This window comes from Pseudophryne corroboree, chromosome 11, assembly GCF_028390025.1.
Source record: "Pseudophryne corroboree isolate aPseCor3 chromosome 11, aPseCor3.hap2, whole genome shotgun sequence".
In the NCBI taxonomy this organism is placed as follows: domain Eukaryota; kingdom Metazoa; phylum Chordata; class Amphibia; order Anura; family Myobatrachidae; genus Pseudophryne; species Pseudophryne corroboree.
The window spans coordinates 105,318,649-105,330,963 of record NC_086454.1 but is presented as its reverse complement, the minus strand read 5'-3'; the positions used below and the strand labels follow the sequence as shown (position 1 = coordinate 105,330,963).

Below are 12,315 nucleotides of genomic sequence, written 5' to 3'. Positions count from 1 at the left end.
CAACAGAGGCCAGGCGGGGGTTGCCGGTGGTCCTGCTCCTCCAGCGCGTCTGCACAGTGTGCCAGGCACCACTGGCACACACCTAATTACGGCCCTGCATGTTACACAGCTACAGATGGCCACAGGGCTGCCCCCAAAGCACAAGAATAAAAGCCTTCTCCAGGTTCAGGGGTATCAGATGTGATAAATGATGCAGGATAGTCATGGCTGCCACCAGCAGAATGCCCTGACACTTACACTGTCAAATGTTTAACACAGTTAGAATTTAAGGTCATCTGGGTTGGGCCATCTTTACATTATGTTCACGTTATTGTAAGTTATATAGTATGAACTCCTCAGTATGCAGCAATATATAATAAGTACCTTATAAATAAGGTACAGTAATAAGGAGGTATTATCATTCAAACATAAACTGCCATGAGGATAAAATAAATTGTAAGCTCCACTGGGGCAGGGACTGATGTGAATGGCCAAATATTCTCTTAATAACGAGGAGAACCACATTTTTCTTTGCTGAAATTTCAATTTGTACAATAGTTTATAACGTGGGGCTTCCAGAAATTGGTAGTTCAGAATTCTTTCCTTGAAAAAATCTTAACATTTGTTACCATGCATTTAATATTTATATGGCCACGCTATGTACTTCCTTGTCCTCCCTTCTAAACACTCACCCATGCCTCCCTATTTCCCTGGACTAAGCAAAGCTCCTAGTCTACACTAAACATACATGCTGTATTTATCTTTACCCATCCTCCCAGTTGTTCAAGTCTTCTCCAGCCATCTAACATTGTTATAATTCAGATGTTTATTAAGCATGATCTTATATCCAGTTGGAGGTTGACAGCTATCAGTCTGTGTTTGTAATAATCTTCAATGAACAGTGAGACTAACAGATTAAAATGTTATGGAGTTATAATAAAAACCACACAGTGACAAATACTGTATGGACACCAAACAGTAAAGAAACCCTGCATTCTCCCTTCCAATGCAATCTATGGCTACTAGAGGAAGACTTAGGCTGTGTACACATCAGAACGATGTTCGCTCAATGTGACATCGTCTGCAATGGGACCCTGACATCGTCAAGTGCGTACACACTTGCCGATGTCGGCTGCAATAGGGGGAGGAGCGAGGCCATGTTGCATCCGGCAGCATGGGCCTCGTAAGCGATCTCTCTCGTGGTCCGACGTGCGATGCAGGATACGATACGCAGGAACACACATCGTATCGAGAGTACACACTACACAATATCGCAACGAACCGGCCTGTATCAGCCGGATCGTATGCGATAATGCACAGTGTGTACGTACCCTTACTGTAGGTCAATTGGTTTCTGACACAAATTGACCCTAGTATGGGTGGGTGCACATGTGGTAGGGAATATAGATTGTAAGCTCCACTGAGGTAGGGACTGATGTGATTGATCAAATATTCTCTGTAAAAGCGTTGCGGAATAGGTGCGCGCTGTAAATACAAGAAAACACTTTAGTTACAATGTAATAATTGTTTTCTTCCCCCAACAACCTCAAACAGATGGTAATCAGCATGAAGAAATGATTAGTTACAGAGGCCGATAGCAAGTGAGCCATCTAGTGGTAAGTTTAGATATACCTTTAAAAGGCACTAACACTGTATTTTTATTTTCCCTTTGTACTTGTCAAATGTTACAATTAAGAAATGTATGTATAATTCTACTCCTATTGGAGAAGTCTACTTTAGCTTTTAGATTGGTGTTATGTCAGAGCTAAGCATTCACTAGAAAGCCATTGTTTTAGTCTGTACCATAATTTTGTTACTATTATTGTGTGTAGTCCTCCCATTGTTAAACAATTAATGGTATGGCCTAGTGGAGTGAATACACTGGAGAGTATGACATTATGTAATTTTAGGATCAGCAGTCTTAAAAACAGAGCAACCCCCTAAATCTCGTCCTCAGATAGGTAACATAAAATGAGATCTATACTGTGAGATTCCCCTCTAGTAGGCAGTACTAATGAGGGAAGTAACCTGACCTTAAATACAAAGTAAAAGCTTACAGTTCCCAATGTCAGGATGGATGACTATTGGTCATCACAAATTAAAATCATTCCAGAAATGTTCAATGGGATTTAGGTCTGGGCTCTGACAGTGCCAAGGGCCAAATTCAGAGTCACACACAATTCAATCTACGTATGAATTTCACGATTTTTAGCAAACTGATGATGCGATGCAACTTCAGCAATCAGGGGCGTCATACAGATCTCGCGCAACTGAACGTATACACGTAGGATAAACATGTCATGAGCATGTTGATGTAACTGCGGGCTATTCAGAGGGGAGCAGAGATCTGTCTGACTTCAGTTGGATCTCTTTCACAAAGGGCTGGTGAACATGCGTTCCGATGAAGATGGCAACTAATTCCAGCAGTGGATAGTTCGGAGGCATGGCGGTCTTATAGAGGAGTCCAACTATTTATGTCTGACCTGTGGCCACTAGCATTTAATATTCGACTTCTGCCAAAGGATATTAAAGGATACGAAGGCATTGCTGTTTTAATAGCTTCTTAGTGTTTGCCAAACAAATAAAACAAAAGCCTATGTATTATTTAAATTACTGTATGTTTGCTGGTAGTAAATCAGTAGTAAAAAAACAACAAAAAGAAAAGATGAACAATCTTATACACAAAGTAATGTATTTATAAATGAGTTGACTGTTCAATCCCCAATATGTAACAGATCCCAAAGCACTGCTCATGTTTACATCCAGGAATAAAGATTTTGCTGTAAAGAAAATTGAAATAAATAAGCATAAGACAACTCTCAAGGCTCTATTTATCCATTGTGGAATAGAAATGGATCTTATAAGAAAAATGGAGTATGGAAAAACTGGTCTCCAGATTTAGACATCATGTACTGAAGCAGCACCGGATCGGGTTACGGTCATTGGGTTTTTATAAATAAGGGCATTAAAGTCCAAACCAGTCATTAAGTCCGCCCCTACGTGGGTCACTGTGCAAACGCTGTTTCTCAGTCTCCAAATATTTTTCTTGCAGTTCTTCAAAGGAACCAGATTCGACAGAGGTTTCCTTCTCTGGAAAGAGGTCAGGGAACTGAAAGGTTTGTCCTTGGCCCTGCAGAAAGGGAGCTAGATGTCAGCACGGCACAAGTTTATAAGAGGCACAAAATCAGCTAGAGATGATTTAGGGGTATATTCAATTAGGGTCGGATCCATTCCGACATGCATTTGTCGGAATGGATCCAACAACCCCAATTCAATCCCATCTCAATTCGACTTTAAAAAAAAAAAGTCGAATTCAGATGAGACCTGTGAGTGGAGGAGAGGGGGGAGACCAGCGGGGACTGCCGAGGGGCAGACGGAGGAGAGCAGCGCTGCAGAAGGATGTCTCACAGCCGCCAGACCTCACGGCAGTGTCCACCCGGCTCCAGCAAGCGTGACCTCACTTGCTGGAGCCAGGTGGACGCTGCCGTGAGCGGCGTGGCTGTGAGACATCCTGCTGCAGCGCTGTGCTGTCCCGTCAGCCCGCGGCTCTCCCCCCTCTCCTCCTCTAAGGTCCCTCATCTTAGTACGACATTTTTTTTATGTCGGACTGAAATGGTCGGAAACGGGGCCAAATACTGTTGAATTTGGTCCCGTTTCCCTCAAAAGTACATGAATCGGCAGCTATACCGCCGATTCACGTACTATTCGACAAGTCAAATTCCCAGACTTGTCGAATAAAAATAGCGGGGACTGAATAGGTCGAATCACGATTCGACCTTAAAAAGTTGAAAACTGACATCTTTTCGACAGACGGCAGCTTTCGACCCTAATTGAATATACCCCTTAATCTCTAAATATGAAGAGGAAAGGTGTTACATCACAGAATACGCTCTGGACTGAAACAATGCAGCAAGTACCAGAGAACACTACCACAAGGCCGAGAATGTGGTGAGGAGGAAGAGACAGAGGGAATCGCAGCCAGACTAGTGTAAAAGTTTCACTGCATGAGTATGATGCAGACAACAAAGAGACAGCACACACTGAGATGGTTAAAGCAATATCAAGATCACAGGCACATCACAGGAAATATTAAAGCTCTGAATCAGAGACATTTCTAACTCAATCCAGGAATGATGTCTGTTATAAACACATATTGCATTACAATACATCCCTCATTTTCAAAGATCAGAACATCTGAGTCACCAAACATGTGTTGTTGACTGTTGGGAGCAGACAAGCAGCCTTAGGAGGGATGGCATCACAAAGATGATCAACAACCTCATAGGACAGAACCAAGACTTTTAATATAAAGAGGAGGACCCATGGATAGCCAACACGTGGACAATGGATGCGACCATGGCCTTGCAGGGTCAAAGCTGTGCAAAAAGACTAAGCGAAACTCACCAACTGTACGTAGGCTACCTTGTAATCCGGGCGCTTCACCTTCTGTCTCAGATGGTTTCTTTTCCGGTTGCTACCTGAAGGAGAGGGGATTTGTGTCAGTCAGAGAACGGCTTGGCTGAGCCTTCGCCTTTTGCTCTGTCACATGACTCACCATACTGGATGCGAGTGCGCACCGCAGCCACCGGCACACTGTATATACTCTGCAGATAATTCTGAATATCAAACTTTGTCATCCTGAGCGTGGAGAAAATACAACGTTTAGTAAATTTAGCATATGTAAACATCAGTGAGCACTAAATAATATTTAGTAGGGATTAGAATACATTGATGAAAAACACTCTGCCCTGTTATATCTTTATTCTACTGACATATACAAAGGTCTCTGAAGAGGATGGCGAATTTTGTAAAAATAATTAAAAACAAACTCTCCTTAAGCAGAAAAAATAACCAATGTGCTGCTTGTTCAACTTTGTTACCATAAGATACTAGAATGCGGCAGACTGTATATCCCATGGCTGTATATCATATATAGTCCAGCAGGAGGACTTACGGCTATTGGTATCTCTCATTACCATGTTAGTGGCAACAATCTTTCAAAACCACCCTTCCTCAGATGTGTACAGATAGAGCCGCGCTCATCTAATGCGGCTCCATTGCAAACGTGCACTCCCGGCGCGGCTAGGTGATCCGGCTACGGGAGTGCACAGAGACTCTCACATTGCAGTGAATGGGGTGCGTGCGCATCCAGACGCTGCGATAGGTGTGACTCGACGGGCGTGCTGTGGAGCAGACGGAACCACGTGGCTCCATCTGTATTCCAGGAAAACCCCAATTTGCAATCCCTGATGTCTTCTTTAGTACCTAATGCATTTCAATGGGCCCAATTACATAATCCTACACTACCTTGCCCAATACTATATTTCATATGCCAGAAATTACCCAGATACTAATTACTGTGCTGTCAAAGTACATGTACAGATGTGTCCTCATACATCTAGCCTCAATACGCAATTCCTAGCATGAGTGAGCCGCCAGGTCCCATTTAAGTCTGCTATTGTTGGGCTTCCTTTTTGCCTAAATGCATCTTAGTCACAACATGACTAGGATACACCAGGAGACCGTGCCGATTCATTTGATATACTATAGGACACTTGTATATTGTGTATGACTAAGTCTGTATGCGGATCAGAATGGAACTTGTATATCTGTGTGCAACTCAGTCTCAACACATAGATCTACAAGTGTCACATCAAATTAATCAACACAGTTTCCTTGTGCATCCTAGTGGCATTGTGTTGCGACTAAGACGCATTTTCAGCAAACGAGACGACTGTAGCTAGATGACTCTCATACGAGCTGACGTTCTAAGAGGGGGAGTTTGTCGCGACTGCACCAAAGATGTATAAGGACATATCTGTACAAAGTGTATATACCCTATATGCAATATAAGTGGCTATCACTGCACAATCGGGGATACTTTCTACCCCCAAAATACATGTTATTTTATACCACAAATAGAATGGGTTAGACTATATTGTACTTAATCAGTAAAGAAATATATGGTATAAGCAGATGGATAACTTACTGAAGAGCTACACGGAATTGCACTGTGTCTGGTGGAAGCTCTTTACCGGGTCTAACCAAAGTCATAAAGAAGTTAGTTCTAAATACACGAAGCTGTGGATTTCCGATTTGGTAAAGTGGATATCTAAGGTAATCAAAAACGAAAAAGTATTAATGAAACATCTTATAATTTCTACAGGGTAGGATTCATCTATTACATAATGGGCTAAAAGTTTGGCACCACAGTTACATACTAGAAATGAGAAGCCCCTCAGTGCTTTTAGTGCTGCTAGACAGAGATAAGGCCTGTGTTGGGGGGTTATGGTTAATGGTAAGGATAGGAGAATAATACATACCAAAACATTGGAAGATCAGGGGTCTGACTTAGAAGTGACAGTCACATGACAATCGGGACCCGGAAGCCATGCTAGAGCTGTGGCAGCCGCAAGGAGCAGGTAAGTCACTGCTAGGCCACAATCTATCATGTCAAAATTTCATCAGTGTCTGCATGATGAATGTGTCCACAATGACAGTAGACATATCCTACCACACCCCATATCTACAGGACGGTACTTAAAAAATATACATAATTAGGCCAGAAGTCAGATGTGCATGCAAGTTGCATGTGCGGGAGGTCAGATGTGCATGCAAAAGTCATGTGCGGAGGTCAGAGATAAATGCAAGGGGCACGTGGGGAGGTGGCACACTTTCTTGCCCAGACCACCTCACATGTTGGCAACTACACCTGCATTTACCAGCATCCTCCCATGATTCATTTAGACCCACATAAGGGCATGGAATTTAACAGCTACAACCCGAGTCTCAGCTGCAAACCCCTTTGTACACGATAGTAGAACCAGGTTTATTCCCGGGTCGTCGCTGTTCACACCAGACCAGAGTATTTTAAGGATCCGGGTCTTCCATCAGGCAGTAGATGCTTGAATATCATCTCCAAGTGCTACTGTGCCTGCCAATCAGCACCTTTTAGGCATGACCCAGGTTATGCCATTCACACTCCAGGCGACCCGAGTCGGATCTGGGAATAATACCCCTTTCACATTGCCAAAATAACCTAGTATATTGCTGGGTCGAGGTGTGAAAGGAGTATGTTACAATTTCCTGGGTCGACTGACGCGGCATTTCAACCCGGGAATATAGTACAGTGTGTAGGGTCGGCCCGGGATCCGTTCACACTATAGGGAGAGGCAGCACTTGGAGATGATCTGATCTCCAGGTGCCGCCTCCGCACACGTCACCAAAGGGGTCTCAAGAAGGTCACACCCGGGAAGGAGCCGTGCACAAGTGTCGGGTGTGAATCACTATTGCGATGTGAAAGGGGTCAGGAACCCGGATCATTTCACACATGCCAAGTCCTGGGTGGTTGCACGTGAACCAGAAAAAAACCCAGGTACAGTATTTAGGCTACATGTGAAAGGGGTATAAGTAGCTTTCTAGCGGGTCTGGGACTGAGGGTCGACAGCACAAAGGTCGACACACCTTAGGTCGACGCCAATTGGTCGACACACCTTAGGTCGACATGGACAAAAGGTCGACATGGACAAAATGTCGACAGGAACAAGGTCGACATGGAAAAAGGTCGACATGAGTTTTTTATGGGTTTTTTGGTGTCGTTTTCTTCGTAGAGTGACCGGGAACCCCAATTAGTGCACCGCTTCGCTCGCCATGCTTCGGGCATGGTGCCTTCGCTCTGCTACCGCTTCGCTCGGCACACTTTACCGTTCCAATCGTAGTCCACGTGGATCGTTAAGTATGAAAAGGTTCAAAAAAAGAAAAAAATCGTGAAAAACTAATGTCGACCTTTTTCCATGTCGACCTTGTTCCTGTCGACCTTTTGTCCATGTCGACCTAAGGTGTGTCGACCTTTGTGCTGTCGACCTGGAGTCCGGATACCCTTTCTAGCACCCTGGTTAAGTGCAATCACGTCTAATCAGTAGGCGAAAGGCTCAAGAGTCGCACAGAGACCCCTGTGCATTGAAGCCTCCTGCAGATGACCGTAAACAAGCAATAATAATTCATATATTTAGGTTTATTTAGAGGTTTTAGTTCAATGTTGTTACCTATACATTGCAGAATAACACCTTCTTGCAATTGATTTTCAAGACGCACTTTGTTTTATAGGTGCATTCTGAACTTTTTGGGACCTTTTTCTCTAATTTCAGACATTTGTATTTGTGTACGAGGTTCCCACAGTCTCTGACAGCCGCTCTGACATGATCAGGTACAGCAATGGCATAGCAAGCGTCTGTCCCGACATATCATGATAATCTCAGACTTGTCGCTCGGGAGGGTTAGCGAATGGCAGGGCATGCTGGTACTTGTAGCTCCAGGATAGCCCTGGGCTCTGAGGTCACCCTGGCAGATTGATGGGGAATAATGAGCGTGTGATGCAGCCACACAGCAGATTACCTGTCAGAGGGCACAGCCCTGCCCCATACTCACATCACCTTGCTCGCCATCTTCTCCCCGGGCACCGGCGTGTCCTCCTCACCGCCCACACTGACCGGGGGAACCACCGGTACTAGCCGCCGCGGTATCGGTGCTGACACAACAGCGCCACCTGCAGGATCGGAGGCTCATGCACCCGCCCGTGTAACCTCACCCACTCACCGCCACAGCGTCCACTCCGCACTTCCTGCACAGAGCCAGGGGCTCGGCGGCGGGGTTCCGGCTCCCGGTACGCAGAATCCATGGAAGATAATCCCACAGCGACGGCGCCCAAGGAGGTAAATATCCCATTATCTCTCCCAGGCCGTGTCTCGGTGGTAAGCTGCATATGTACTTACTCCTAGTAAGGGTACTAATACCATGATTCTGCTTTATATAGTGACTATATAGTCCATGTGCATGCTCTGCTGGGGTATGTATTATCTCTCCATATACTAAGCTGCATTTGTATGTGCTGTACACTAGTAGCATTATAATGCATTATATAGTTCATGTGCAAGCACAGCTGAGGTATATCTCATTCTCTCTCCCTGCACTGAGCTGCATGTACACACAGAGCCAGAGGTACACAAATCATTATAATGCATTATATAGTCCCTGTGCATGCACTGCTGGTGTATATCTCATGCTCTCTCCATGCACTAAGTAAGCTTCATGTATATATACTGTACACACAGAGGTACAATATTCTAATGCATTATATAGTCCCTGTGCATGCACTGCTGGTGTATATCTCATGCTCTCTCTCTGTACTAAGCTGCATATGTATGTACTGTACACACAGAGGTACACAGTGTCGGACTGGTGCGTGCTGGGTCCACCGGGGTAATGTTGAGGTAAGGGTTCATGTTTACTGATGTGGCCAGTTCCAGATGGAGTATGGCAGCTGCCACCGAGTCTTGGCTAACCATTAGAAAGTGCATGGTCTGGATCACTTGAGATAGATATAGATAGATATATATATATATATATATATATATATATATATATATATATATATATATATACTGCTTGTGCATGCATGAAAATGTATCACATTAATAACAGCAATGCATTGTAGAAAATACACCATAGTCCTATGCAGTATTAGATAGCATATGTATAATTCAAGTACACAGTCTGGAACCTGCTTTCTAGAGGAGAAGGTGGGCCCCCAGGCAGTAGGACCCACCGGGGGTTTCCCCTGTACCCCTCTCGATTTATTAGTGTACTAAATCCCCAATCTGGGTACTTAGTCTGCGACCAGGCTAAACTTGGCATTAGCAATAAAGGTGCTGTGTGCTGGCTCCAAAATATCTCTGTGTCTCCCTGGAAGGTTCTCTTTGTGGGTTAATTGTGCTTTTAACCTTTTCCTGTGTGTGTGTTGTCACATTTACAATATGTCTGGCCAAGAGTTTGTTTCATGGAGGTCATTCCGAGTTGTTCGCTCGCAAGTGAATTTTAGCAGATTTGCTCATGCTAAGCCGCCGCCTACTGGGAGTGAATCTTAGCATCTTAAAATTGCGAACGATGTATTCGCAATATTGCGATTACACACCTCGTAGCAGTTTCTGAGTAGCTCCAGACTTACTCGGCATCTGCGATCAGTTCAGTGCTTGTCGTTCCTGGTTTGACGTCACAAACACACCCAGCGTTCGCCCAGACACTCCAACGTTTCTCCGGCCACTCCTGCGTTTTTTCCGGAAACGGTAGCGTTTTTTCCCACACGCCCATAAAACGGCCTGTTTCCGCCCAGTAACACCCATTTCCTGTCAATCACATTACGATCGCCAGAACGATGAAAAAGCCGTGAGTAAAATTCCTAACTGCATAGCAAATTTACTTGGCGCAGTCGCAGTGCGAACATTGCGCATGCGCATTAAGCGGAAAATCGCTGCGATGCAAAGATTTTTACTGAGCAAACAACTCGGAATGAGGGCCCATGTACGGCAGAGTGTTCCTCTTCCACAGGGAGTTCACTGCTATGTGCTCAGTGTAGTGCACCTTCCCAGGCTAGCGGGGCTTAACCAGCATGGCTGGATTCCATTAAAGAAATGATTTCCAATATCTCTAATAAATTATCCCGCAATGAGAAAGAGACGCAATACTTAAAACAGTCTGTGGATGAGATTATGAACAGAGACTCAGTCCCCAAACAAGCATCTCAGTCCCCTGCCATTTGTCCACAAAAAAGAACTCTGGCCCATATCCTGCAGTCTGACGCTGAGGGGTCAGACATGGAGGAGGGGGAGGTGGATTCAGAAGGGGGGACGACGCTGATCTGTCACAGGAAATAGAGGCTCTTATAGAAGCTATCAGAGGCGTTCTGCAAATTCCTGATAAGGTGACAGAGGAGTGTTAGGAATCTTATTTTAATGTAAAAATGAAGTCCTCAGTCACTTTTCCTGTGTCAAAGGAATTGAATACCCTGGGGTAAATTTACTAAGATGGGAGTTCTATTTAAGATGGGATGTTGCCCATAGCAACCAATCAGATTCTACTTCTCATTTATCTAGCACCTTTTGGAAGATACCTGAAATCTGATTGGTTGCTATAGGCAACATCCCATCTTAAATAGAACTCCCATCTTAGTAAATTTACCCCCCTGTTTGAAGAACCATGGGTTAATCCTGATAAGATATTTCAAATCCCTAAAAGGTTACTCTCATCTTTTCCTCTTGAGGATAGGAAAAAATGGGAAAGTCCACCGATAGTGGATGCATCTGTGTCCAGGTTGTCACGGAAGATTGTGTTACCTGTCCCTGGTGCAGCCTCCCTGAAAGACACGGCTGATCGTAAGATTTAGACTACACTCAAATCCTTGTACACAGCTGCTGGGGTGGCTCAGAGACCCACTATAGCATGTGCATGGATTACTAAAGCCAGCCATTGCTAAATGGTCGGGTAACCTCATTGAAGGGTTAGATTCCTTATCTAGGGGGGAGTTTGTGTTACTCCTGCAACATATACGGGACTCTGCAAACTCTATGGTGCAAGCTATAAAAGAAGTAGGTTTGCTTAATGAACGCACCACTGCTATGGCAGTGTCAGCACGCAGGGGCTTATGGTTACGCCAGTGGACTGCGGACGCGGACTCCAGGAAAGGCGTGGAAGGTCTACCCTTCACAGGAGAGGCCTTATTCGGAGATGAACTAGACAAATGGATCTCCAAAGCTACTGCAAGTAAGTCCACATATCTTCCTTCTGCAGCTTCCCCAACCAGGAAGACCTACTCTACAGTCCGTTCGGACTGCCAAGTTTAAGGGCAAAGCCAGAGGATCCTCTACAGCCAACAGATGCACTAGAGGTAAACCACGCTAACCAGCAACAGCCGGTTCTCAGGAACAGAGCTCCAGTTCTGCTTCTGGACCGTGATGCCTGGAAGACTGGCAGGTGGGAGCCAGACTAAAAAATTTCGGTCACATCTGGACAACATCTTGCCAGGATCCCTGGGTCATAGATCCTATTTCCCAGGGCTACAGACTGGATTTTCAGGAGCTCCCATATCACAGAATCTTCAAGTCAGGCTTACCAGTTTCACAAGAGGCAAGTATAACCTTACAGGATGCAATTCAAAAACTGGTACAGACTCAGGTCATTGTTCCAGTTCCACCTCTTCTACAAAACAAGGGATATTGGGGGTCATTCCGAGTTCGCTCGTTAGCAGTTTTTAGCAGCCATGCAAACGCTAAGCCGCCGCCCTCTGGGAGTGTATCTTAGCTTAGTAGTAGTACGAACGAATGCATCGCAGAACGGCTACAAAAAAATATTGTGCAATTTCTGAGTAGCTTCAGACCTACTTAGCGCTTGCGATCACTTCAGACCATTCAGTTTTTGTTTTGAAAACAGAAAGAGGGGTAGGCTGCGCTGAATTTCTACATATAACAACAATAACCTCTGATAATAAAGATTTTAATGTTAAAA

At 44.7% G+C, this 12,315-nt stretch overlaps 2 protein-coding genes across 6 annotated transcripts in view; one reads left to right on the top strand and one right to left on the bottom strand.

Moving 5' to 3' along the window:
- Nucleotides 1-2,654: 2,654 nt before the first annotated feature.
- Nucleotides 2,655-8,648, bottom strand: MRPL23 (mitochondrial ribosomal protein L23). 3 transcript variants are annotated; one of them, XM_063944712.1, is made up of 5 exons: nt 8,575-8,648; nt 5,969-6,091; nt 4,535-4,617; nt 4,384-4,457; nt 2,655-3,109 (listed from the first exon to the last, which is right to left on the bottom strand). In XM_063944712.1, exons 2-5 carry the CDS (start codon nt 6,031-6,033, stop codon nt 2,945-2,947), a joined length of 387 nt encoding a protein of 128 aa, XP_063800782.1. In that variant the 5' UTR covers nt 6,034-6,091; nt 8,575-8,648; the 3' UTR covers nt 2,655-2,944. The 3 variants fall into 3 exon arrangements, with proteins under 3 accessions (XP_063800782.1, XP_063800780.1, XP_063800781.1); XM_063944710.1 differs by lacking the exon at nt 8,575-8,648 and adding an exon at nt 8,407-8,522; XM_063944711.1 differs by lacking the exon at nt 8,575-8,648 and adding an exon at nt 8,412-8,501.
- Nucleotides 8,608-12,315, top strand: part of LOC134969012 (general transcription factor II-I repeat domain-containing protein 2B-like) — a 26,548-nt gene continuing 22,840 nt past the window's right edge. The window contains exon 1 of one of the 3 annotated variants that reach the window (XM_063944708.1): nt 8,608-8,690. In XM_063944708.1, the coding sequence (XP_063800778.1) occupies nt 8,655-8,690 (36 nt within the window). In that variant the 5' untranslated portion in view covers nt 8,608-8,654. The other 2 variants (XM_063944707.1, XM_063944709.1) reach the window with 2 other exon arrangements.

Excerpts from the sequence above, each read along its gene's own strand:
- MRPL23 (XM_063944710.1), bottom strand. Across the intron at positions 4,458-4,534 it reads GCGCACTCGCATCCAGTATG|GTAGCAACCGGAAAAGAAAC; the intron begins GTGAGTCATGTG and ends CCTCTCCTTCAG. Across the intron at positions 3,110-4,383 it reads AGGTAGCCTACGTACAGTTG|GGCCAAGGACAAACCTTTCA; the intron begins GTGAGTTTCGCT and ends CCCTTTCTGCAG.